This window comes from Eubalaena glacialis, chromosome 10 (genome assembly GCF_028564815.1).
Source record: "Eubalaena glacialis isolate mEubGla1 chromosome 10, mEubGla1.1.hap2.+ XY, whole genome shotgun sequence".
In the NCBI taxonomy this organism is placed as follows: Eukaryota; Metazoa; Chordata; class Mammalia; order Artiodactyla; family Balaenidae; genus Eubalaena; species Eubalaena glacialis.
In genome coordinates this window covers 76,075,515-76,101,905 of record NC_083725.1, presented here as the reverse complement: position 1 = coordinate 76,101,905, position 26,391 = coordinate 76,075,515, and the positions used below count along the sequence as shown (strand labels likewise).

At 44.7% G+C, this 26,391-nt stretch overlaps 1 protein-coding gene across 6 annotated transcripts in view; it reads left to right on the top strand.

Annotated features, from left to right (window-relative positions):
* Positions 1–25,777, top strand: part of IRAG1 (inositol 1,4,5-triphosphate receptor associated 1) — a 120,160-nt gene extending 94,383 nt beyond the window's left edge. For 5 of the 6 annotated variants that reach the window (XM_061201453.1, XM_061201452.1, XM_061201455.1 and 2 more), the window contains 6 exons: positions 3,459–3,508; positions 4,039–4,146; positions 6,050–6,114; positions 15,647–15,766; positions 17,106–17,237; positions 22,493–25,777. In XM_061201453.1, coding sequence (XP_061057436.1) covers positions 3,459–3,508; positions 4,039–4,146; positions 6,050–6,114; positions 15,647–15,766; positions 17,106–17,237; positions 22,493–22,736 — 719 coding nt within the window. In that variant the 3' untranslated portion in view covers positions 22,737–25,777. Of the gene's footprint in view, positions 1–3,458; positions 3,509–4,038; positions 4,147–6,049; positions 6,115–9,200; positions 9,238–15,646; positions 15,767–17,105; positions 17,238–22,492 lie in introns of those variants that run through there. The other variant, XM_061201456.1, reaches the window with a different exon arrangement.
* The last annotated feature ends 614 nt before the right edge of the window (positions 25,778–26,391 follow it).

Below are 26,391 nucleotides of genomic sequence, written 5' to 3'. Positions count from 1 at the left end.
TTTTCTGGTTCTGCTGTTTTGGCTGACTGGAAAACTTGAAAATCCTTTGACTACAAATACTTAGAAATTTCTGCTGGATAAAGTGAAGCAAACATTAGTCGAAAAGAATAGCTGAATCCACAAGAAAAGAAATTGAAATACTCAGATACAAGAAAAGAAAAGAGAACTGAAACCAAGCTGACCCTGCAGCTTCCTTGAGGATAAGAGTCAGCCTCAGCTATCTGGGCTCTGGGCTTTTGCACTCGCATGCAATCTGAGATGAGGCCTCGGACACCCAAGGCAGAGAGTTGACTCTGAGCCTCCCACAGAAAGTTAAGACTTTCCAAGGACTGCATTTGTGGAACTCACCAACTCACAATGGAACAAATCAAGGAAGTTTGTCTGTTTCATCCTGGGCTCTAGTAAGAAAAAAACACTTTCTCCTTCCTCATAGGAAAAGTGCATGCCCACAAAGTACATGCCATAACAAAAGTGATGATGCAATATGCAGAGAATCCGAAAAGAACATCACAATGGTGCTGCTAGGAACACTGCCGGAAACAAACATAAATCACTCTGGAGAGACACACCCTGTGCCCAGGAGACACAGGATCCTCTAAGTAAAGCTTCACAGAAGATGAGTTTACAATATAGAATTATAAAATAGGAAAACAATCTACCACAAGCAAGAATCATCAGACACCCAAACCACAGGATTATATGCTAAAGATAGCAGATAATAAAACAATCTGATACATTTTTTAAAGATATGTGTAAAATTATTAGAGGTATAAAAGAACAAATCAGAAATATGAGAATAGAAGAATACAACCATCAAAAAAAGAATAAAATAGAATCCTAGAAATGAGGAATAGAGGCGTGGAAATTAAAAACTCAGTTGTTTAGGAGTGGTAGTTATTAGAGTTGAAGCTGTTCCTCAATATTCAGATCTCCTCCTCCTGAATGTGCCCATTCAGATGGACACACTTCTCCATCCCCTTGAAGTTAGGTGAGGCCATGTGATTCGGCATTAAATGTCAGTGGAGGGACATGTGTCGCATTTGAGCTGAGGTCCATAAGAACTAGTGTGCCATTTGCCCTATGTTTCTTTCTCCAGACATGACAACCATCACTGCTCCAAAATAGTAGAAGCTCCATCAGCCTGAGTCTTGAGCGAGGGGATGCAGAGCAGAGCCTGCTGCCAACTCATAAGCAAATGGACATGTAGCAAAAGCAAGAAATAAATCTTAGTTGTTATAACCCATTAAGGCTTTGGGGTTGTTTATTATTGTAGCATAGCCTAGCTTATCCTGATTGGTACAACATTTACATCAGATTTGGAACAGTTGAGGAAAAAATTTGTCAACCAGAAGACAGATTTGAAGAAGTCACCCAAAATGCAGTTCAGCGGGATAAATTAATTTAAATATGAAAGAAATGTGATACGGGATATAGAATGAGAAACTTCAAAATACTTTTATTAGGAGATCCATAATACAAGAATAAGGGAGAGAAAATATTCAAAGGAATTTCCCAGGATCTGAGAATTTTCCAGAACTAAAGAAAGACATGAATCCTTGCATTTAGAAAGTATAGAGACTCCCAAGCAAAAGAAATAAAAACACATCAGAGAGAAACTTTGGAACCCCAAGGACAAAGTGAAGTTCTTAAAAATAACCAGAGAAAGAAGACAGATTATTCACAAAGGAATGGCAATTTCCAAGACCAATAATAGTACCAGGAGACAATGAAGTAGTGTCCAAAGAGCTGAGAGAAAATAACTGTCAACCTGGAGATAATACTACCAACTAAACTATCATGCAAGCTCGAGGGCTTTGTAAAGACATTTTATGGCAACAACTGAGAAAGTTTACCTCTCACAGATCCTTGCCAAAAGAACAACTAAAGGATGTACTTAGGGAAAAATAAAATTGAGATCAAAAGAAAGTCAGATGCAAGAAGGGATGGCGATCAAAGACATTTGTAAACATGTGGGTAAATCTAAATAAGCATTCACTGTGTAAAACAACAATCATCATAATTTGGGATTTCAAAAACAAAGTGAAATAAAAATACTGAAAAACAGGGACTTCCCTCGTGGCACAGTGGTTAAGAATCCGCCTGTCAATGCAGGGGACACGGGTTTGAGCCCTGGTCTGAGAAGATCCCACATGCTGCGGAGCAACTAAGCCTGTGCGCCACAACTACTGAGCCTGCACTCTAGAGCCCGTGAGCCACAACTACTGAGCCCGTGTGCCACAGCTACTGAAGCCCGCGCACCTAGAACCCATGCTCCACAACAAGAGAAGCCACCGCGATGAGAAGCCCGTGCACCACAACGAAAAATAAGCCCCCCGCTCGCCGCTACTAGAGAAAGCCCGTGCGCAGCAAGGAAGACCCAAGGCAGCCAAAAATAAAATTTAATTAATTAAAAAAATACTGAAAAACAATATAATTTAAGTTCAAAGGGGTGATCATTGTTTTAAGGTTGATTCAGGAAAAGGATAGAGATCTGATTCATTTAAAATCTAAAGTCATGTAACATGTTAAAAGTTTAAGGGGGCACACTAAAGATTACAACTAAAATATATAAATTCCAAACCAATCTGGGGGGAGGGAAGGTTAAAAAAACTTCAATTAATGAAGCAAATATAAACTACAAAATGAGATGGTAGAAATATATCAATCACAAGAAATATAAACAACTTAGACTTGTTGGTTAATAGAAAACCTCAGATTAGATTAAGAAAAAGTGTTAGTTATGTGCTTTTCAAGAGAAACACCTAAAATACATGAATATGAGGAATAGACAGCTATACAGACTAGATGGTATTGGTCAAACTGAATCAAACTGAACTGAGCTGTCAAAAACCTTTCTCTACACATACTGGTGTTTTCTAGTGGTAGTATTATCCAGGTGTGGTGCTAAATATTTTACATGAATTTTATCACTTAATATATGTACTAAGGAGAAGAAAATCCAGGGGTGCTAGTTTCTTTTGTTCTGAATTATTTTGTAGATGACATATTGAAATTACTGTTGTCAACAAGTTTCCATTTTTTATTGACACCACACTTTTCTTGCTCATAATTTCCGTGACTGTACATTCCTTGAATGAGCAAGAAATGACCCAATAAGCCCTGGTATTGCTACGAGGAATCTTCACATACTCTCCACGGCATAACCCAGAGACCGTGTGGTGGTGTGAGGTGGAGACCAGAGGTGCAAGACTAGGGGTTCTCATAGTGGCCAGAGGAGTTAGGATGAAGCCTCTGTCCCAAAAAAACCCCACTCTGCAGATGGTTGTCTCAAAAGGTCAAGTGTCAAATTCAGTGACCTCTGCACCTAGGCCCTTGGGACATCCCTTGAGGGTCAGTTCTGGCCCATAGATACCTTGGCTTAGTTTCTGCTATCTGCTTCCTGCTGGAGCCTACTCTGAAAACTAACCTGGGTTCTTCTCTGTTCCCTCCTGCTGCAGAAGATGGGGTCCCTCGCACAGCGCGGTCCATGTCCCTCTCGCTGGGAAAGGTATGCATGTTCAAGGAATACTGGGGAAAGAAAGACAGAAGTTTCCACAGTCAGCCAGGAAATCAGTCATTCTTGGATCCACAGGTGCAAAAGAACCTCTGGACAGAGTCTCTCATTCAGCTTCCGAACCTTGCTAGCTCGTCCTCCAACCTTCCCTTGCTCGTGGCTTCCAGGACTGCACCATCTCTTTAATGAACATGAAATGATGCACAAACTTTGGTATTGCCATAGATCATTTTCATACACTATCCAGGGTTTCATACACTGGCCAATGACTGGGCGTCATTTCTGTTCCATCTCTTCAGGATCTGATAAAATCAGAACATGTTGAGAAATCACTCATCACTAATAAAAAAAAATTGTTAATTTTGGCCACTCTCTCTACACCAACCCCCAGCACTATCACTACCCTAGAACCAGGATAGCCAGTGAACACAGCATTAGGAATTAGTAGGCATTTCCCAGGCCTTTCTGAACTTTGGGTGCTGCCCCCTCCATGACAGTGGGCCTGATCCCTTCTCTTCCCACAGAACATGCCCCGCCGGAGGGTCAGCGTTGCCGTGGTGCCCAAGTTTAATATCCTGAACCTGCCTGGCCAGTCACCCAGCTCATCCCCCATCCCCTCCTTACCAGCCCTGGTGAGTATGATAATGCTTGCCTCCTGGGCCCCAGGCTCACGACTATGGGGGTGACCTGGATGGGGTAGGGTCAACAAGGAGAGGAAATTCCCAGCACAGATTCTGGGCTATGGGTTCAGAAGCCTCAGTATAGACCAGGCCCCAAGTCTTGTACTGCCCTGAGAAGACTCAGTGTCCTTGAGCAAGGTGCTGGCAGCTCAGAGAGTGTTCCTTGCAAAGCGTATCTCTTTTCATGCTTCACTCTGCAGTGGGTTTAAGCAGCTGAAGATTGCATTATGGAGTACTTGGTAAGCTGAGCTTTGAACCCTAGGCCCTCTGATTCCAGAGCCTGAGTTCTTAAACCCAATGTTACCCTGCTTTGATTCATTACAGCATTGTTTACAACATTGAAAAGTTGGAAATAACCAGAATTCCCATTAATAAGAGATTGGTTTAATAAATTATGAAAAGCCCAATAAGGGGTTTCTATGCAGCTGCTAAATATATGATTAAAATATAAAATTTTATTTATCGACATGAAAAAAGTCCATAATTTATTATTAACAAAAAGCAAAACCCCAGTATATACAGCGTAACTCTGTTTTGTAGTTTAAGAAGGAGTTTTTCTATGTGTAAACAGAAAATTCTGAAAGAATGTAAGTAAAACTACTAATAATGGTTATCTCTGGGCAATGGTAAAATCACAGGTGATTTTAGTTTTCTTGATGCCTCTTTATATTTCTAGAGTAAGAATGTATTACTTACAATCAGAAAAAAAGATCCACTTCAATTTTTTTTAAAACAAAGACTATTCCGATAAACAAAATATTTTCTAGATCCCAGAACTTTGTGAATCTGGTTAATCCAACCTAAAACTCTTTAATTATTTCTCCAGTTGTTTCTATATGCCCTGTCTCTGACCAGCACTATTCTATAAGGAACCAATCTGACTGTGTAAGCAATAAAGTGGATTCAAGCTCTACCATAGTACTAATAGGTAGCAATAACTCTTAAACTTTCACCTCTTCCTGCCTTGAGCATTTCAATCATCTATGAAATCAACATAAACTCCCAAGTGACTCACTAAAATAAAGCAATCTGAAAAAAATTTTTTTGAAAAGGAGCTTCAGGAGAGCTAGTTAGTGGTTTTAACAGGGACTATTTCCCATTCTATACTAAATGTATAATGTGGCTTCCAAATATATATATTCCTTTAGACTAGGGGTTAGCAATCAGGGCTATCCATTAAAATCACATAGGGTACTTCTAAAACATTCAGTGCCTAGGCCCCAACCCAAGATTGTGGATTGGATCGGTACTTTAAGAAAATATCCCCCAGGCGATTCTAACATGCAGGCAGAGTTGAAAGCCATTGCTTAAACCAAATCCATTGCAGCGAAACAACGTGGTATTCCTGGGGAATTTATTATAAAGAATTTCTGATGCCTTGAGCTTTTAGTAGTGGCAGGTATCTCCTGAGTGTTGTGCTTGGAACTGTATCTCAAGGGCAGTGATGGGCTTGTGTGAATCCATCCCAGGGGCCTTGGGACCTGCCTTTGGTAGGAGCCTCCCTGGTATTTAGTCCAAGTCAATAAACAGGGAATAGAGAGAAACCGATGGCTCCCCTCCAGAATGGAGCCTCAAGATGTAAACTCTTTTCCTCACTCAAGGAAACTTGGAAGAGGAGAAGGAAAATGTGCACATTGCCTGTGCCCCAGAGGGAAAGAACACCCAGGAAAGGAGAGCAGAGAAGGCCTGAGGAAGGGCCAGTGCCTGGGCTCAGATGCAGATTAGAAAGCTTGGGGAGGGGGAAGGGGAAAGAGGAGCAGTTGCAACCCCTCCCCAGCATCATCGGAGACCTGTCGGCCCTGGCTTCTTCCTTCCTAGCTGATCCTCAATTCTCTGTCTCCTGTTTTCCATTCAGTCAGAATCACCCAATGGGAAAGGCAACCCACCTGTCACCTCAGCACTGCCTGCACTTTTGGAAAAGTAAGTATGTCCCTTTTCCTCTTAACTTTGGGGATCTCTGAGGAAAATTTCCCCAACTCACCTTTCCTCCCAACCTCACTCCCAAAATGTGATGGAAAGCAAATTAAGTTCTAGGGGAAATGAATGGGACTCTGAGACCCACAAAGATTTCAGACCCAGTCTGCAAAATTCCTGGACCAGGAAGATGCTGCAGCTGAGTCCAAGTGTGCCTCAATCCCAGAAGAGCCCAGAGGGGACAGAAGCCTTCTTTATTCAATGGGATCCTTTGGGCTACAGATACAAGGAAGCCGCAACTCAAAGGGGTTTAAATAGTAGGTCCACAGATGAGGCTTTTCCAGATGTGGTACAGCAAGGCCCCAGCTCAACCTCTACAATTTCCTTTTCTCTGCCCACTTTGTATGTTGAATTCATCAGCAGGTTTGTGGCAAATGGCTACTAGTTCCAGGTATTTCATCCAGATATGACAACATCCAGAGGAAGAAAGGGACCATCTCTTTCCATGTTTCTTTCTTAGGAATGAACTCAGAAATCTTTTTTCAGTCTTCCTTCTTATCTTGTTAGCAAATTTGGAACACGCTCCCTTTCTAAATCACAGGCTTTAGGAATGAGATTGTCATCATGGGCTTAAACTATGCCCTAGAGATGGGAAGAGAGCATCAGCTTCCCATTGACCAAAATGGCTCCATGAAGAAGAGTAAATTCATGAGCAAAATCACGTTGCTTTTAGGAAGTAGGAGGGAGAGTGAGTATTGGATTCGCAACAAACAGTGTCTGCTACGTCTAATTTTTCTAGGTACCTATGCAATTGGCAGGTCTTTTTATCCTCAGCCAAAGCAAGGCAGGCTATTTCTACATACTCAGAGGAGTTTATAACTTGCTTTTCCAGTTCTTTCATTTGCTTGCTGGAAAACATCTGGATCACAGCTGCCACCTCTCAGAACTTTCCCCGTGTGTCTTTCCTCATTTGGTAAAACGTACACCTCTATTCTTCCTTCTTCCTTGCCTTGAGACAGCTTTAGTCCTTCATTTTTCATTGATGTTAGAATAGTTTTGCTTGACCTGGCAAGGAATGTCTGTGTTGGGCCCCTTTTTTAGTACAGGCAAACTCCCAGCTCCCCACCCCCGGACTCAGCCTGTTTTCCTCACCTCTCAGAATATGCAACCACCAACCTATCGTTCAGTGACTCTCCCCCCATTAATCTTGACGTTTGCGAGGCAATTCCTCACTTTGCCACCTCACCCCGAGAAAGCTAACAAGTTCTTCATGTTGTGTAGGGTGCTTTTGTTTGTTTCTTTGTTTCCTTGTTTTCTTGATCACTACAGGGACATTGTAAAAGGGTGACAAACTAATAACCACGTGGAAGTAACTGAGGCTACAGAATCTTACCAACTCCCTAAAGTCATAGTGTCTAGTCCATGGTCTCTGAGTTTCTCCAGAAATGGTCATTTGATGCCCTGAGTGAGAAGCACACTGAAATTCTCCCTTCCAGTCCTGCCTTTGGACGCACCAACCCCTTTTTCCCAACAAGGCTCCATTCCTAACTGTCAACCTGCAGAGCAAGTCAAGGCAGAAAATCTATGTTCCCCCTCTCCCCAGCAGACTCTCATGATGGGGCAGGACCTGGACTCTGTAGAACGAATGCTCAGGCCTGCTGAGAGCTTCCGTCTGAGGCAGTGGAGGTCATCAAGAACTTGAACTATCCTTGGTAGGAGCAAGCAAGGTGCAAAACTGGGGACAGCAGGCAGCAGCCCTGAATCAGGAGTGGCAACGAATGAGGATCAATGGTGGCAGCACCATTCCAGGGGTTTAGAACCAGGAGAGATAGGGACAGAGTGAAGATTGAGGCAAGTCAAGCAAGAAGCTGTCTGCTGCTCATTCTCATGGGCTATTCAGAGAGACCACCACGATACATTACCCATGCTGTAGTTGACTTGCCTGTTGAGAATACACCCAGCCTATAAAGATGGCTGCAAAAATGGGAGGGGATGTTCAAAGGAGGAGGGATTCAGACTAACAACAGCTTCCCCCTCTGGATTTCTAAAAGATGCTAAGTAATTTTCATCTAAGTTTATGGAACTGGAAATATCGATTGCCAAGAGGCTGACAATGAGACAATCTGTGAGTGAAAATGAATTCGTATCTTCCATTCTAACAGAAATACAGTTGATCCTAGCCACATTTTCCATACCGTTAAAGAGAAATAATGCATTATGTGTTAATATGCATTGCTTTCTAGATTGCTGTATTTATATGATCTCACATTTCCCTAAGCATACAGTGACTAAGCAGGTAGGGAACTGGCTAAGCACATGAAAGATGATGAGAAGATCATACTGACTGTGGATATTTCACAAGCAAATACCTAACTGCAGACTGCACTCCCAGTATGGCTTGAGAGAATTCTGAACCTTGTTCTTGCAGGTCACTTCATAGTAACCTGTTCTTCACCTCAACAAGGGTCTAGGAACCTGTAGATTTAGAGAAAAATATAGAGAGTGATATTTAAAATTAGTATTAAAGATTAAAATAGAGCAAGGCTCAAGAACAGTTTCATAAGTAGAAAAAGCTATTTATTCATAGTCTTTCATTTTTCATTCCTTCAACAATTAATAACCAAGAGCCAGGCACCTAGAATGCACTCAAGGAGCTCACAGCATAATGGGAAAGACAGATGGGGAACAGCCTATTGTAATACAATGTGATGGGTGATATCAGAAGGAAGTACAGGTTACCAAGGGAATAAGACACAAGAAAATGAGCACTCAACCCAGTTTTGGTATGGGGGGTGGGGGCACGGAGGCTTAGAAAATGTTTCCTCTAGGAATTTACTTTAAAAGTGAAACATGAAGGTTATATAGTTAACCAGGTGAATAGGAGGTTAACAACATTCCATGCTCTAAGGCAAGAAAGTATGGAGTAGTCAAGGAACACTACTGATGATTTATTACATGCTTATAATACTTATTATTTATTACATGCTTACTTTTTGCCAAATGCTGTTCTAATTGCTTTACATTAATGATCTCATTTAATCCTTACAATAATACCATGAGGCAGGTATACTATTAATGTCTTTATTTTGTAGATGAGGAAACTGAAACTCAGTGAAATCAGCACTTACCTGAAGTTACACAGCTAGTAGCTAGCAGAATTCATGTGCTTAACCTCTTAATAGACCCTCAACTGGAAGAACAGAAAGAAGTTCAGTGTGACTGGTGAGAAGAGAGTGGATTTAAGAGCAATTTTTGCAAAAGCTCCTGTGAGCTATTGTGAAAGAACCTGGTGACTGCCTGGGTGTGGAGTGGAGGGCAGAGTGGGTGGGAGCAGAGGGTGTACACAGAGCCATTCACTGAGGGATCAGCACCATCGTAGATGTGGATGGTGCACAGGGCTGGTTTCATAAGGGGGGCCATTATACTGCTATATCACAGAGCAACTTTTCACTATAATCTGTAAAATAACCATTTTGTACACTTTTGGAGCCCTCAAGATAAATTGCTTAAAGGCTTTATATGACATTAAATATATACAGTAAACAACTCCCCTTTGCTGATAGTATTCTGGAATGGATTAGCCCTCGATCAACTAGTAGTGGACCCCAGAAACCTGGAATTGAATAACAGAGATTAAGGAAGCTATTGTAGTTCAGGTCCCCCAGGGCTGGGCTTGTCTGAGGGAGCCTTGGCAGTGGGGGTGGCTTAGAGACCTAGATGAGCCCGAGAAGGTAAGATCTGTCCATTGGAAAGGATTGGAGTCACTTTCAAATATTGTTAACCATGTGGAAAAAATAGACTCTACTATATCTGCAGGTCACACAACACATTTTGTTTAAACAGCCCCTCATGTTACTGAGAGCTGAGCACAATGACAAACGTTTTCGACCCAGTGGACATGAGAGAACAATGAGCCTCATTCCAATTAATCATCCCCAAAAGAAAGCATGCAAGATTATGGGCTAGGAATAGATGCCAAGATCCATGAGTGTTTGGCCCAGAAGTCCTTAGGTGGGCACAAGCTGTACTCAGCTCCATGTTTATAGGCATGCATAGGGATTCCTTCAGCTCAGCCCAAGCACTGAGTTCTCAGGAAATAGTCATTTACATAGAGGACCTGCCCATTTTGTAAGATTAACGGGCAGGGATGAAGATGAGCCACGGTGAAGTCAATACAACTCAGCAAACAATTAAAGTCACTTACTATGTGCCAAGCACCATTCAAACTGAAACACAGTCTGTCTCCCTGCAATCACAGTCATATGGAGGGATGGACATGTGTATGAAACGTAAAAGTGCCCTAGCTCCAAGTTATGCTATAAAAGAGGTACAATGAGGGTATAAAGGGAGGGAGAGATCAACTTTAACCAGAGGGTGTGAGACAGAGGAAAACATTAGCAACAGTTCCACAAAGGAAAAGGTATTTGAACAGAGTCTTTAAAATGCATAGGGAGAAAATTCCAGATAGTTGGAGAAGATATTTAAGGAACTATAAGCTCAGTCTAAGGGTCAGGAAATAACAGTAAACATTTTACACCCTACCATATTTCATAAAATAATTGCTTTCCCTACCCTTGGCTGTAGCTGTGTTTTTCTGCTCTTGTTCCAGTCGTTAGGACAAATAGGAAACTGCACATTAGGCAAAGATCGCATGGAAGGGAGTGGATAATGTAATTTTAAAAAGGAGAAATGTTATGAATAGCTGATATTTTTAGAGCGTTATCTTTCTTGTTCACAATGGGTTTTGGTTTCCAGCCTGATGAAATGTAAATTTTACAAGGTCTGAGGGAAACTAAGACATGGGAAACTGATGCCAAGAATGAGGAGACTCACTCATAAAACCTGTCTGAGAGGTCGGGGAGGGTGGCAGCTGTGATCTTTCAGAGTCCTGGCTGAAAACCTCCGCTCGCTGTTCTGTCTTGTTCAAGGGCTCCTCCATGACAAGACTCCCATTGGGATTCCAGACACCTAGGTGAGCTGCAGGATTTATAGAGAAGGCATAGCCATCAGGATATTTCCTTTAAACTCATGATTTCATACCTCAAATGGGCTCCCAGCACCATCAGCCATCCTACTATGATCTTCTAGCACATTTGTCCCCCCACCTCCACCCCATGATTCTTACACCTTCTCTTCCCTCCTCAAGCCTTCCTAGACCTCCCTACCTCTCACTTTTAGTAGACGACCTTGTCTTCCATTGTATAGAGAAAATTTAAGCTATCGAATAGGAGGATCCCTCTCATCTTCCTTTGCCAAACTCCCAGCCCACCATCTTCATTTCCTTCCTCCCTTTGTTATGACCAAGGAGAAGTTTCTCCACCTTTCTAAGGTATGTCCCTACTTTCTTTTTTCAAAGAATTTATTCCTTTGGTCCTCCCTTTTCTCTCATCCCCTCTACTGGATCATTTCTATCCACATTCAAATGTGCTTTCATCCCTTGACCCACTTTTTCAGCTACGTGTTCCCCTGACACAGTCTTCTATTCCCTGTCCTTGTCAAATTCCTGTCTACGTCTTCCCCCTCCTCACCTCCCATTCTTCCCTCAGCCCGTTCCAATCTGTCTTTACTCCTACCGTGTAACCAAAGTTCCTCTTGACCTCCATGTTATCCAATCCAATAGTTGCCTTTTCTGTACTCATCTGACTCGGGCTCTCAAAAGTGTGTGCGTGACACACTTAATCCTCCCTCCTTGACACGCTCTCCTTTTGTTATCAAATGGGGGTCCCACTGCGCGCTGCTTACAAAATCACTACTCACAAATGGTAGAAAGGAAAGGTGCCTTTAATCAGAATGCTAGCAATCTGGGGAGATGGTGGACTCAGTGTCCCCAAAAACCACCTCCAAAGATTCTGCTCAGCCATGAAACTTTTAAAGGGAAGGAGGGAAGTAATCTCAGTTAATCATTGGGACGGGGGTCAGAGTGGTCACCATCCCCCCACTGCATGCAGGCTCGTTCACTCTAGATGTTATCTTGTTCACACAGTTTGGTCACACGGTTTGTTTGGGAGATTACTGAAAGGGAAGCTAGGGAAGAGATCTGGTCATCTGTTAATTACTTATTCTTCATTTCACCCTCTTTGATCTACGGAAAGAACCAACAAGTTAGGCAAGGTATCATGTAATTAAAAGATCTGAAAGGTGTGCTTGAGCTGGAGATGAGTAGAGCATGGGGGTGCCTGGCTTAAAAGGGGTAAGAGACCTGTACTCAGAAAACTATAAGTTACTGATGAAAGAAATCAAAGACGACACAAACAGATGGAGAGATATACCATGTTCTTGGATCGGAAGAATCAATATGGTGAAAATGACCATACTACCCAAAGCAATCTACAGATTCAATGCAATCCCTATCAAATTACCAAGGATATTTTTCACAGAATTAGAACAAAAAATTTTACCTTTTGTATGGAAACACAAAAGACCCCGAATAGTGAAAACAATCTTGAGAAAGAAAAACGAAGCTGGAGGAATCAGGTTCCCTGACTTCAGACTATACTACAAAGCTACAGTAATCAAGACAATATGGTACTGGCACAAAAACAGAAATATAGATCAATGGAACAGGATAGAAAGTCCAGAGATAAACCCATGCACCTATGGTCACCTAATCAATGACAAAGGAGGCAAGAATAAACAATGGAGAAAAGACAGTCTCTTCAATAAGTGGCACTGGGAAAACTGGACAGCTACATGTAAAAGAATGAAATTAGAACACTCCCTAACACCATACACAAAAATAAACTCAAAATGGATTAAAGACCTAAATGTAAGGCTGGACACTATCAAACTCTTAGAGGAAAACATAGGCAAAACACTCTTTGACATAAATCGCAGCAAGATCTTTAATTTATTCATTTATTTATTTATTTATTTATTTATTTATTTATTTATTTATGGCTGTGTTGGGTCTTCGTTTCTGTGCGAGGGCTTTCTCTAGTTGTGGCAAGCGGGGGTCACTCTTCATCGCGGTGTGAGGGCCTCTCACTATCGCGGCCTCTCTTGTTGCGGAGCACAGGCTCCAGACGCGCAGGCTCAGTAATTGTGGCTCACGGGCCCAGTTGCTCCGTGGCATGTGGGATCTTCCCAGACCAGGGCTCGAACCCGTGTCCCCTGCATTGGCAGGCAGAGTCTCAACGACTGCACCACCAGGGAAGCCCCACAAGATCTTTTTTGACCCACCTCCTAGAGTAATGAAAATAAAAATAAACAAATGGGACCTAATGAAACTTTTGCACAGCAAAGGAAACCACAACTTTTGCACAGCAAAGGAAACCACAAACAAGATGAAAAGACAGTCCTCAGAATGGGAGAAAATATTTGCAAAGGAAGCAACTGGCAAGGGATTAATCTCCAAAATATACCAGCAGCTCATGCAGCTCAATATCAAAAAACAAACAACCCAACCAATAAATGGGCGGAAGACCTAAATAAACATTTCCCCAAAGAAGACACATAGATGGCCAAGAGGCACATGAAAAGATGCTCAACATCACTAATTATTAGAGAAATGCAAATCAAAACTACAATGAGGTATCACCTCAGACCAGTCAGGATGGCCATCATCAAAAAGTCTACAAACAATAAATGCTGGAGAGGATGTGAAGAAAAGGGAACCCTCCTACATTCTAGGTGAGAATGTAAATTGATACAGCCACTATGGAGAACAGTATGGAGGTTCCTTAAAAAACTAAAAATAGAACTACCATATGACCCAGCAATCCCACTCCTGGACATATACCCGGAGAAAACCGTAATTCCAAAAGATACATGCACCCCAGTGTTCATTGCAGCGCTATTTGCAATAGACAGGACATGGAAACAACCTCAATGTCCATCAACAGAGGAATGGATAAAGAAGATGTGGTACATATATACGATGGAATATTACTCAGCCATAAGAAGGAATGAAACTGTGCCATTTGCAGAGACGTGGATGGACCTAGAGACTGTCATACAGAGTGAAGTAAGTCCGAAAGAGAAAAACAAATATCATATATTAATGCACATATGTGGAATCTAGAAAAAATGGTACAGATGAACCTATTTGAGAGAACAAACGTATGGACACCAAGGGGGGAAAGGGGGGGGGTGTGTGGGATGAACTGGGAGATTGGGATTGACATATATACACTACTATGTATAAAATAGATAACTAATGAGAACCTATTGTATAGCACAAGGAACTCTACTCAGTGCTCTGTGGTGACCTAAATGGGAAGGAAATCCATAAAGGAGGGGATATATGTATACATATAGCTGATTCACTTTGCTCTACAGCAGAAACGAACACAACATTGTAAAAAATGTTATTCCAAAAAAAAAAAAACATAGTCACACGGAAAAAAAAAAGTTAGTTACAATATAGCTTTGCTAAAGTGACAAGAAAATGGGCTTCCTGCTGAGGGCAGTTTCCTGCAAAGAGCTGCTTACACTTTCTCAGCTCCCAGGACTCCATGCTCTCCGGGTTCTCCTCTTACCTCTGTGGCTGCTACTTCTCAGCTCCTCCACAGGCTCCTCCTTCTCCACCTGAGCTAAGGACAGAGATGCCTGTGGCTTGGTCCTGGGTCCTCTTCTCATCTTTCCTCATGCGATGTCCCCAGACAGTCTTATCCATTCCCCTGGCTTTAAATACCATCTATATTCTGAATATCTCCAGCCTAGAGCTCTTCTCTCACTCACTTTGGTATATCCAACTGCCAACTTGACATCTCCACCTGGATACCTCACAGGCATCAAAAATCTTGTCTAGAAGTTAACCCTTACCTCATTGCTCCTCTTCAGTTCCTCAAACATCTCCACATCTTTTGTATCCCGAGGTCTTCACACATCCTGCATCCTCTACCTGGGAGGATCTTCCCTCTGCTATAGATGTGGCCAACTTCTCATCTTTCAGGTCTGTGCTTCAGTTACTCCATCTCTGAGAGGCCTTTTCTGGCCACTCAATCTAAGCAGATTCTCTCCTCATTATTTTCTGTCATTGCACAGAGTTTGTTTCTCTCATAAAAGTTATCACAATTTGTAATTAATTTCATATTTTTTTCTTTCCTTTTTTGGGCATTCTCTCCTGCTGTGCTCTATGTTGGCAAAGACCTTTTCTTTTGTTTTCTAATGTATCCCCAGCACATTACAAGGTGCCTGTGACTTAGCACTGGGTAGATATTTACATGAATGAAGCAGAAGATGGACTACAGAGATGGGATGACTCTGAACGTTTGGTCCACCTCCATCTTCCTCCTCTTAGTGCCCTGGAGCTCCCAATATCTGTCTGTCCACTCAGAGCATCTCCTGGAATAAGGATAAAAGTGGATTTGAGAGCAGGAGGAAAAAGGCAAGCTGGTGCAGTACTTGATGTCTGGGGGCCTAAGGAGGATTCATGGACTAAGGCCTTTATAAAATCTTAAGGTAGCAAGACTGAAATAAATTCAATCCAGAATGAGTTTCCTCACTTCCGGCCAGGAACCAGCCAACGACATGGTTTGGTTTTCAGAAGTCCCATCTGTCCCTGAAAGGACGCCCTGTACTTCCTTCTTCTTGCTAGTGGGAAGACGAACGGGGACCTGGATTGTGAGGCCTCTGCTTCCGTGCTGACTCCAAGCTGCCTGGAGGGGATTAGCCAGGAGACCAAGGCCAGGATGGAGGAAGAAGCATACAAGAAAGGGTGAGTCAGCCTTCAGCAGCCCTGAGGTCACCTGGCATTGCTCAAAAGATACCTTCCCACGGGCCTTTCCTGTCTCTTAGAGGATTTAGGGAAGGAACCCGTGGCCCTGGGACCTCCTTGCCTGAGTAAGGAACTATATAGGAAAGAGCAGTACTGTTCCACAGGAAAGACAGGAGGAAACGAGGCAAGAGGGTGTGGTTAGATAATGACTAGGCTGCCCTCTTTTTTAGGCAGAAAGCCACCAGAATGATCTGGAAATCAGGGGCCCTGGGTGGGTTCCTCTTGGTGGTGCCTGAGGCTTCCTGACACATGCCCAGAGCAGTCACGCCACTGCCAGCAGTGCCCAGGAGCAGCTGCAGCCCCACTTCCTGGACCTGCCTCAGCCATCCCTTCTTCCTGTCAAAGGAGTCCCCTCAACTTCCAGCTGCCCCCCTTCTCTAATCGAGCTTCAGTAGCACTTTTGGCTCGTTGTCAGTCACTGATGAGGCAGCATACTAAGCAAGGCCCCAGCTGAGCCAGGTAGAGAAGTGCCTCTGACCAGGCACCACATCCTGAGCTTCTTTCCCAGTAGCTCCTGAGGGAGGTACAGTTTCCCTCTGATGTGGGACCTGTGGGCTTCGGTGTGGTGGCCACCTGCACCGTGGTGGGGTTGCCCCAACCCAACTGTGCTAGCCTTAAACACTCAGCTGTAGGACAAGCAAAAAGTATGTTCAGGGTAATATTAAACCTGGGAGAAGGAAGTCAGAGGGTTTCTCTTGGAAAGCCTGTCTTTTCACCCACACCTGTCCTCTGTACTTAGAATGCAGGGGAGTGAATGCTTCCAGCAGCTTTGCGAACATTTACTGTGAACCTGTGTGCCTTTCACTTTCACAAAGCTTCCCAACAAGCCTGTGTGACAGGTGTCACCTTCCCTAGATCAAGCCATATGCCTGGCACTTCCTCAAAATGTTCCAACATCCGTGCAATGGGTGCCAGCCTCTCCTTTTTACAGGGGAGGAGCTGAGGCTCCAAGGCCACACAGTCCTTAGCATGCAGTCCTTAGCCCTCCCAAATGGTTTGTAGAAGAATCCAGCCAGGAGACTCTGCACCCATATTTTTTCCCTGTCTCTTTTGTCACACTTTCACATAAACAGGAAGAATGGCTGAGGGGTGAGGGGAAATCATCCTGACAGGAGCCACCGTGGGATGCAGTGGAGCTTCCCAGCTTTTTCCTATTGTGTGGAACCACAGGAAGTGAGTGCGTAATCATCAGAGATGCTCAGTGCCTCCTCTAGCAACTCAGGAAAGGATGCTCCGCCCCTGGCCTTTCCAAACTCAATTGTTCGTTGTTGCCTCCTAGATACCAGGAAGGTCTAAAGAAGACCAAGGAGCTTCAAGACCTGAAGGAGGAAGAAGAACAGAAGACCGAGAGCCCTGAGGAAGCTGAAGAGGCAGAAGAAACTGAGGAAGAGGAAAAGGAGCAGAGAAGCAGGTTGGAGCCCTCGCCATTGCTGAAATGGGTCCCAATTCATTTCATTGCACAACATCCCTGGAGGTGCCAGTCCAGGGCAGTTGTGGGTCTAGGGTCCAAGTGAACAGCCAACAGAAACCAAGAGGGCACTCATGTTGGAGGAGGAGGCAAAGGAAATCCCAAAGAGCCCAAATTGTTAATAAGAGGACGTTTGCAAGAGCTGAGGGGTCAGGGGTTGTCAAGGGCTGGGCCGGCAGCAGCCACCAGCTCTCAGGAGCTGAGAAAATGCAAGGGACCACAGTTAGCTCATTGCCCAACCATTCCCATGAAAGATCCAAGGTCAAGGAAGTTGGCCTGAAGCCCTAGAGGGGAGCTGGGACAGAGAGAACACAAGGAGGTAGGGGATGAACTCAACTTTGTGCCAAAGGTAGTGTCCAACAGGTTCCTTCCATGGTGATCAAACAAGTTTGGTCGTCTGGACATTGTTTTCACTTTGGTTTGGAAAACTTGGATTTTTCCTTTTTAATATACTTTATATTTCAAGTGCATTTTCCACTAAATCATGAAAGATACATGTAACAGTAGATAAAGGTAATGTATATCCTGCATCTTGCCCTACCTGTGCCCTATGGATTTAGCGACATAGCGATGTCCTGGATTTTAACGGAAGGCCCCAATTTCTTATACCTGGCCCTCTTATCTCTGTTAGGACATTCAAACCAGAAGTCTTGAATTTTGATTTTTTAAAATGTAGTTACCGCAAACTTGGAACACTTCACCAAAATCATTGTTTTTAGACTCCCAGGTTACCTTGGGGTCCAGGATGGCTTCAGCCAACAATGATCAATTAATCTAATCGGCTGCTACCTTTGGGACAGGGTATGTGTCTGTGCCTCATTGCTGGCAGACTCTGGAAATCACATGCACCCAATGAATAAGGTAATAAAATGCGGATTAGAAGTGAGATGGACATGCTTCAAAACACATAGGAATGACCAGTAGAGCCTAGTTGGTGGAAGATTCAACCAGAGTGAGAGGTGTCAGCCTGCATGAGTCAACCCCAGTGTTCAAGGGGAGAGCTGGAGAAAGGGCTTCACTGTTGGAAACAAACCTGTGCAAGGGCACACCACCTCCCCTAAGGAGAGAAGCCCAGTTTTCACAATGAAAGCACAGTCCCTACTCCAAGAGGCTGGTTCCTATCCTTCTTGGACTTCTGTCCCTCCTGGGTGTCCTCTGCTCTTGTTTTCCAGGCCACCAGACTGTCTTCTCTCCTTTAATGCAGTCAAGCCCGGGCCTGGACTTCAGCCCTTCCTTTGGCTCCCTTCAAAACAGAAACACAGGCTGGGACTTCTAACCCTTCCAAACACTGAGAAAGAACAAAAGAGAACTCAACAGAGAGAGTACATGGAACATAAACAGTCTGGTTTACAAAGCACAGGGCTGGAATCCTTCTCTAGCTAATTTGATCTTGGGAGATTGTCCCTCCCATTTCATGAAATCCCAGAGGAAGTGAGCCTGTGCCTGGCTTCCCCTCTGTCCAGCTCCTGGGCAGCAGCACATGGCAATGGCCGCCCTTTGCATCCATCGTCCAAGAGTATCCTCTTGGTCCTGCTGATCCGGAAAGGCCTCGTTCTCTTTCCCAACTTCTGCTCCCTCTCAGATTCACTTCTTGGTCTTATGAACATGCCTGTACCTCAGGTGGTGGATACCAGGCGTCAGCACAGTCCTGGGATGGGTCCTCGGCCTTCAGCACATGGTGTAGCTTCACCTGTTCAGGCCCAGCAGCGTGGCATCATCTTCTCTGTAACGACAGACACTGCTATCATAGAAACTGCCCACCCACAATTACAGGGTCCCTTCCTCACCTGTCACCAAAGCCAGACTAGCCCCGAGAGCTGTTGTGTTCAGTGCCAGGCAATCCATTCATTCTCAAATCCCTTACATACACAGTTGCCTATAGGCACCTGTACTCAAGCATGATTCCCCCCCATGAAATTTTGGCATCTCACTAACAAGCAAGGTCTAAGGTTATTAAAAGTTCCATGTCCTACTTAGTGCATTTTAAAAGCACTGGGCTAACGCCAGCAGCTGACCTCTTATTTAAGAGATTCAGCATCAAACACTAGAGTCTTTTTATCTGAATCTCTCTTCTAGTATAATAATATGTAATAATATAATCTGTTGTCAATATTACTTTCTGGAGGATCAGCTTAAATGAACTTTGGGTGAATCAACCCAATATCTTAACCATATTAAAACACAGAACACAGTCTTCTGACATTTAGGTAATGCATGGAACGAGACTCATAAGATGCAACAGGGAACTGTTGTCTTTTCTCCCACTGTCTGTTCACACTGGCTTTTGGGGGTTAAGAGGATATTAGGCAGACTCCTTTACTCTTCCAATAACTCTCAGAAAATAGAAGTCCTCTGGTCAAGTTTAAGTCCCAAGAATAACCGCATTTCAGTAATGAAAATGGCCAGTTCCCTGAAATAGTCAAAAGCCTGAACTTCTCCCCATACCCCCTCGCCTCCAGCTCCACTCTGCTTCAGGAAGGAAGCCTATAGTGGAGACAGAGCTGACTTCTTGCTCTCTGTCACTCCTGCCCTCCACCCCAGCTTTGCTAATGCAGCGCCTGACCTCTCCAGAGCTAACGTTGGGAAAAGGGGTGGAGATTAAGGGTAGGAAAGGTATTACCTGACTGGTCTTATTGTGAGCGGGTTCCAGGCCTTAGGAGGGATTTAAGGTTGACCTTCTGATTTTGTTCAGTGTAGTGTTTTATGGGACCTTCAGAGAAAACCAGCCCTCCTACCCCCCAGCGCACACACGTTCACACCATTTCTGAGGATCTCTCAACTGCAGGTCCCCTTATGAGGTCGAATGCAGCTCTTCTGGCCAGCTACTTAAAATCCCTCTCTCAGTCCTTCGGCAGCTGGAAGTACACCTTCCATGCTCAGCTTCTAGGTAGCATTTCCGGGCAGGGTCTATGACATCCCATGCCAGCTCTCCTTCTCCTGACTACATCCAGTTAAGGTGAAATATGCACCTTTGACCCACTAGTGGTGGGAGGATGGTTTTCCGTATCGTGGCCCTCTGCTCTGATGCCACCAAGCAGTTCAGCAAGATTCTCACTCTTCACATCTCTCAGGTGGGAGTCACGCACAGTCTACTCACTGTGCCCCCAAATTGCAACATATCGAGCTCGCCAAGCAGCATCTCCGAAGCCCCTCTCTCCAGGCCCAGGTGAGGGGGCAGCAACCCCACCCCTCCCAATGGAGGAGTAGGTAGAACTCAGAACAACCAAAAATTGATTTCCAAAGGAATTCTATTTCTAATCTAATTCCATTTCTAACAGCTTTTGTAGGCTGGAAATGGGTAACCAGCTAAGGGTCACGAAGCCAGATCTTGCCCTCCTCCTTTGCCAGCCCACTTAAGGATGGAGTGAGAGTGGGATTCTCCCTGCTCCAGCAGCTTGTTTTGGAGCACAGAAATACAGCGCAAAAGAAAGACTGTGTCTTAGCATCCAGTTGTATCTGAATAGAAATTAAAGAAACTAAATGGGGCTGAAAGAAACTAAGCTTCCATTTCCAAATTCTCTCTCCCCAACAGTTGTGAAAGTAGCCAATGATTTTCACCTCAGCTCATGTACTCACTGTTTTGCTTTGCTTAATTGTTCCTGAAACAATCATCAGTGGGTCCCACATGGAAGAGAAACCAACCAGTGCTTTAGCATCCAAGGCAGGCACTCTGAGCATCTGACCCCTTTCTACGGAGAGTGTGTGTTGAGTCTCTGTACCACTGTCAGGCACCTAGCTCTGAATTAGAGCTCTCTGCTTCTCAGCAAATGGTCTGCATATTTCAGTGTCTGTGTGAGCCTCAGGATCTTCAGAAAGCCCTCAGGTCCCTTTTCTCACCTCTTCCATTTGGTGATCCTCAGTATTCTCATTGTTATTTTTTTTTTTTTTAAAGTTGAAACTGAAATACTGGAACTTAATTTATTTATTTATTTATTTATTTATGGCTGTGTTGGGTCTTCGTTTCTGTGTGAGGGCTTTCTCTAGTTGTGGCAAGCAGGGGCCACTCTTCATCGCGGTGCGCGGGCCTCTCACTGTCGCGGCCTCTCCTGTTGCGGAGCACAGGCTCCAGACGCGCAGGCTCAGTAATTGTGGCTCACGGGCCCAGCCGCTCCGTGGCATGTGGGATCCTCCCAGACCAGGGCTCGAACCCGTGTCCCCTGCATTGGCAGGCAGATTCTCAACCACTGCGCCACCAGGGAAGCCCTCTCATTGTTATTTTTTAAAATAGATCTGGGATTAGAAACAGGAAGAAATTCTAGCTTAATGAATGTGTCCAAGGCTTCTCCAGAGAGCTCTAAGAATGGACTCTTCAAAGCAGACCATCTGACCAAATGTCTTTTCAAGGGGCCACAAAAAAGAGTGGAAAAATTGAAAGGCAGTTGGGAAAAGAGGAAGAGGGAAAAGTGGAGTGAAGCAGGCAAAAAACAGAGGGGGAGGGATGAAGGGAAGGAGGGAACAGAGAAAAGAGAGAGTTGAGAGGGAAGAGAAAAGTGTGGAGAGAGCAGAGAAAGTGGAGGAGGGGTTATTTGGGAAGGAAGATTAATAGGGCTGAGAAAACATCTTGAATAAGTCACCCAGAGGTTGCTGGAGGCTACGGGTCCTCTGGAGGCCCCTGGGACAGTTTGAAGTGAGCTCTTGAGGTTGATCTGGTTCCTTGAATTACTTGTCGAGTAATTCAAGTGGAACTGAGGACAACAAATTATGCATCTGAACACGGAGGCGGGGGACAGGTTAGAGCTCGGAACTGATCACTGATACCACTAAGTGCAGAAAAGCTGTTGGTCCTGTCTGGATGCATGGGAGAATGGGTCAGCCAACCTGGTATCTTGGGGCTTGGGAGAGTTCAGATATCAATGACCATCTCATGAGTAGATGAGGGCATGTGCAAATGGATGAATGATCACACAAATAAGTAGAGTGTTCTAGCCTAGACTCTCCCAATATAAAGCCTATAGACTGGTGGCATCAAAATCACCTGGGGAAAAATTTTAAACTATAGATTCTTAGACCATACCTTTGGAGATTCTTATTCAGTAGACCTGGGGTATTTTGAATAATTGCTGCCAAACAACTCTATGCACAGCTGAGTTTGAGAACCACGGCTCAAGACAACATGGAGAGTATTCCAGATGGAAGTTCTGGGCATCGCATATGTGCCCAATATACTAAACCCTCCACCTATGTTTTTCATTTGACAGCAAACTTGAAGAATTGGTTCATTTCCTACAAGTCATGTATCCCAAACTCTGTCGGCACTGGCAAGTCGTCTGGATGATGGCCGCAGCAATGCTGGTCTTGACTGTTGTGCTGGGGCTCTACGGTTCCTATAACTCTTGTGTGGAGCAGGCCGACGGGCCCCTTGGGAAATCCACTTGCTCGGCAGCCCAAAGGGACTCATGGTGGAGCTCAGGACTCCAGCATGAGCAGCCTACAGAGCAGTAGGGAACCCGACACCCAGCCAGTGCCCTGCTCCAGCACACAGCCTGCTGCCCTTTCCCCAAGCATGATGTGTCAGGCCCGGGCGTGGGCACACCACTGCTGCCATCAGGGGAACAAGCAGGGGCTCTTTCACACTCGGCACCCCTGTGGGAGCTATTCACACACAGTAACTGATGTTCTTGGAGGATCAACAAAAAGCATCAGTGGACAAAGAAGTGGCCTTCGCCAGGGAACTCCAACGGAAGGGACAGTTGCCTGCGCCAGCTCAGATGGCTGGGGAGAAACAAAACACCTTCCTTACAGGCGACAGTGCGAAGCCCACTCCCCCTCCCCATTTTCCTCTCTGCCATCGATCGGAAATCAGGAAGGATGGTGTCTAAAGGCTAACTCTGCCCCCAAGGATCAGACCTGGAATTTGGAGTCGCACATGAATATCTTCCCATTTCCCATCTCATTCTTACTGACTCTCCTTCAGCCTTCCCTTCTCCCCTTTGCAATCAGAGTTTCTCTTTACAGAAGTCAGAAAGGTTTCTCAGAAAAACATTTAGGCTGATTTTTAGCTCAGTGCTTGAAATGAAATGGGAAGATGTAAATTAACATATATTCCTCTGTACACGTACACAGAGCACACACACACACAGCACACGCATGCACGAAGCCAACTACCCTCCAAACGTGTGCTCTGGGTGTGTGTTCGGGTGAAAGCCAACCCACAGATTTTCCCTAGGTGTGGGGCAGCCACTAGGCACCTGTTCAGTGAGCTTTCCACGAGGACTTAAGATGTTTGAGAAACACTGAAAACTCATGGCTTCCATGGCGAACTTGCTGGTCTCCATTTCCAGGGCTAATTCTGAGCTGCTGTAGAGCACAGTCTATCCCCTCTTTGTTCTCTCTGGTTGAGAGCAGTTAACCCGCCTCTCAGGGGGAAAGAGGAGACACGATGCACTTTCAGCTTCGCTGTGCCCACATGCGAGTGTGCATCTCCACTGCAGCGTTCCAGTTTCGATGGGATTTCCAACCAAAGTGTAGGTCTCAGAGCATTCCCATTGTTTAGCAGAAAACTGAGAGTGCATCCCACCTCCAGCTGGACTTCTCGCTCCACCTTGACAGCTGCTGCCTGCCTTCTTGCCTCATCAGTTCTGGGGGGTGCTGGTTTCTGTGTGGGTTTTATGGTGGTGGCTTTGCTGTTGTTTTTGTTTTGCTGTTGACATTTGTTTTTGTTTCTGACACTCATATAGAACTTACTATGAGCCAAACACTGTCTTAGGTATATTATATAGGGATTCATTCATTGAGTCCTCAAGAAAAAGAAAAAACTATGACTCTTCCCATTTTCAGATAAGGAAACTGAAGCACAAAAAACGCAAAGTAACTTGCCAAGGATACCCAGTTAGTAAATCATGGGGCTGGAAGTCAAACCCAGCCAGGCTGGCCCCAGGGGCTGTGCTCTCAACCTCTGCACTAAATTGCCTCTTCCAAAGCTCTCCTAACTGGACATCTTACATTCCAGTCCCACTCCCCTGAGTGGCCCTTCAGCCACTCCAAGCCATTCCTGGTTCCCAGACTAAATTGTTTTCTCTCACTAGTTTTTCTTCTGCCGCTCTCCTCTTTTCTTCTGGTCACACCTTAGGACCAAGTGCAAAAATCATCCCCTCCATACACCTTTAATGGCCTCCCTCCAACTCCCCACCATACCCTACATAATAGGTCACACCCTTCTCTGTGCTTTCTGGCACTTTTTAAACATTTTCATTACTACTACTAATGACCATTACTATAGTGTATCATAATAACTTATTTATGTGTCTGCCTTTCCTAGCATTTTTCCTCAAAGACAAGAACCCTGTCTTACCCATTCTCTGGGTAAGTGCCTAGCATGGTGGCTGATGCTTGGGAGGGTATCATTAAATGTTGGTCAAAAGAACAAGTGAGCATTCAAGGGGGTGGAGAGCAGTCTGGGAACAGCTGACATTTTGCATACTTCCCAACACCAGCATCATCACCACCACCAACTCAATGAAAAAAATAACATCTTTATTAGCCTCGACTTATTCCAGTATTTTTCAGTCTACTCTGTGACCTGATTAGCAACAACATTTCCAAGCTCAAGGGCTAGGCTTGTTGCACCCACTCCTTTCAGAAAGACCCACCTAGGTTAGGCCCCACTGTAAAAACCACCTGTTGTTTTAAGGGGGGCATCCTTTCCAGTGGCTAGAAAACCACTGTGAGAGAAGCCCAAGCCAGGGTTGACCAAGGATGTGCCATTAAGGTAAAGAGGTGCAGATCACGGCAGATGGACTTTGGCTGCATGGATGGGTGGTTTGCCCTGCCTCTTCCAGGGGGACTGGATACACTGGAGGATGTTTAGGCCCTCAAAGCCAAAGACAGGATACAAATGGCGCTCCAGAGGGGCTGGCTGTGGGGCAAGACTCTAGGCTGGCAACATCCAGTCTCAGCCTCCCGTGAAGAAGCACCAGGCTGAGCTGGCCCATCGCCCACTTGGTCACAGGGTTCCCACCTTTGTTTCCTGTTGAGACAAAGGCCAGGAGAGGAGCTGCAGTGAGCTCTTGACCCTCCAGCTGCTCCACAGAAAGGCCTGCAAGAATGCTTCCAGACCAGGCCCTCAGCCAAACGACTCTGTGAGTAAAGGGAGGTTGAGGACGAGAAGGAGCGAAAGAGTAACCACGTTTCCAAGGGCATTCCTGAAAAAGGACTCGGAGGTATTTCTTCAAGAAAAGCAAAGATGACCTGAGGCAATTGGAACTGTTGCCAAAGCAGCAGTGAAATGGACAGAAACAGGCCCTGTATTTCCAACAGTGATATTGATCTGAAATAAAAGTTCCCTTCAAAATGCCTCTGAGGTCTGACATTTCTGCTTGGCCCTAGGACTCTCTGTATTGCTCCCTGTGTACAGCCTGGCCGAGTAAGTGGAGAGGGAGATGCTGGATTTGTGTATCACTGGCTGTCAGCTCCTAATGTTGTTAAACCTCACACAGGTGTGCTAGCCTTGAAATATAGAGTGTCACATACCTGAGTTTGAAAATAAAAGCACATTTCCAAACCTTTGGCAGCAGCTGAATGCCTCCTCATTTTGTGGAGCTGGGCACAACCTTCCCCAGCCCTGAATTAGAATCTACCTTCGGATAACAGTGCCTCCCAGAAGTCCCCAGCCCTCGGGTCACTATGGGCTCCCTCCCAGGGGCTGGATCAGTTCCTCTCCTTCTCGTCCTCATTCCTGATCCTAGTTTCCTGTATCTTCCTGCCCTACGTTTTTTTTTTTTGTTTGTTTCTTGTTTTTTGTTTTAATTCATACATTTTGCTGTGATAGAGACTGTTAAGTTTTCACCAGTCTGATTTCCATATCTAGATTTTATTTTTTTTTAAGATTTTTTCGATGTGGACCATTTCTAAACTCTTTGTTGAATTTGTTACAATATTGCTTCTGTTTCATGATTTGGTTTTTTGGCCACAAGGCATGTGGGATCCTAGCTCCCCGACCAGGGATCGAACCTGCACCCCCTGCAATAGAAGGCGAAGTCTTAACCACTGGACCACCAGGGAAGTCCCTAGTTATATTTTTTAGTCTTTTCTTGCAGCTAGGGGCAAGGGAATGCGGACCTTCCAGATCCAATTTCCTACATAGACTCTCCTGCCCAGT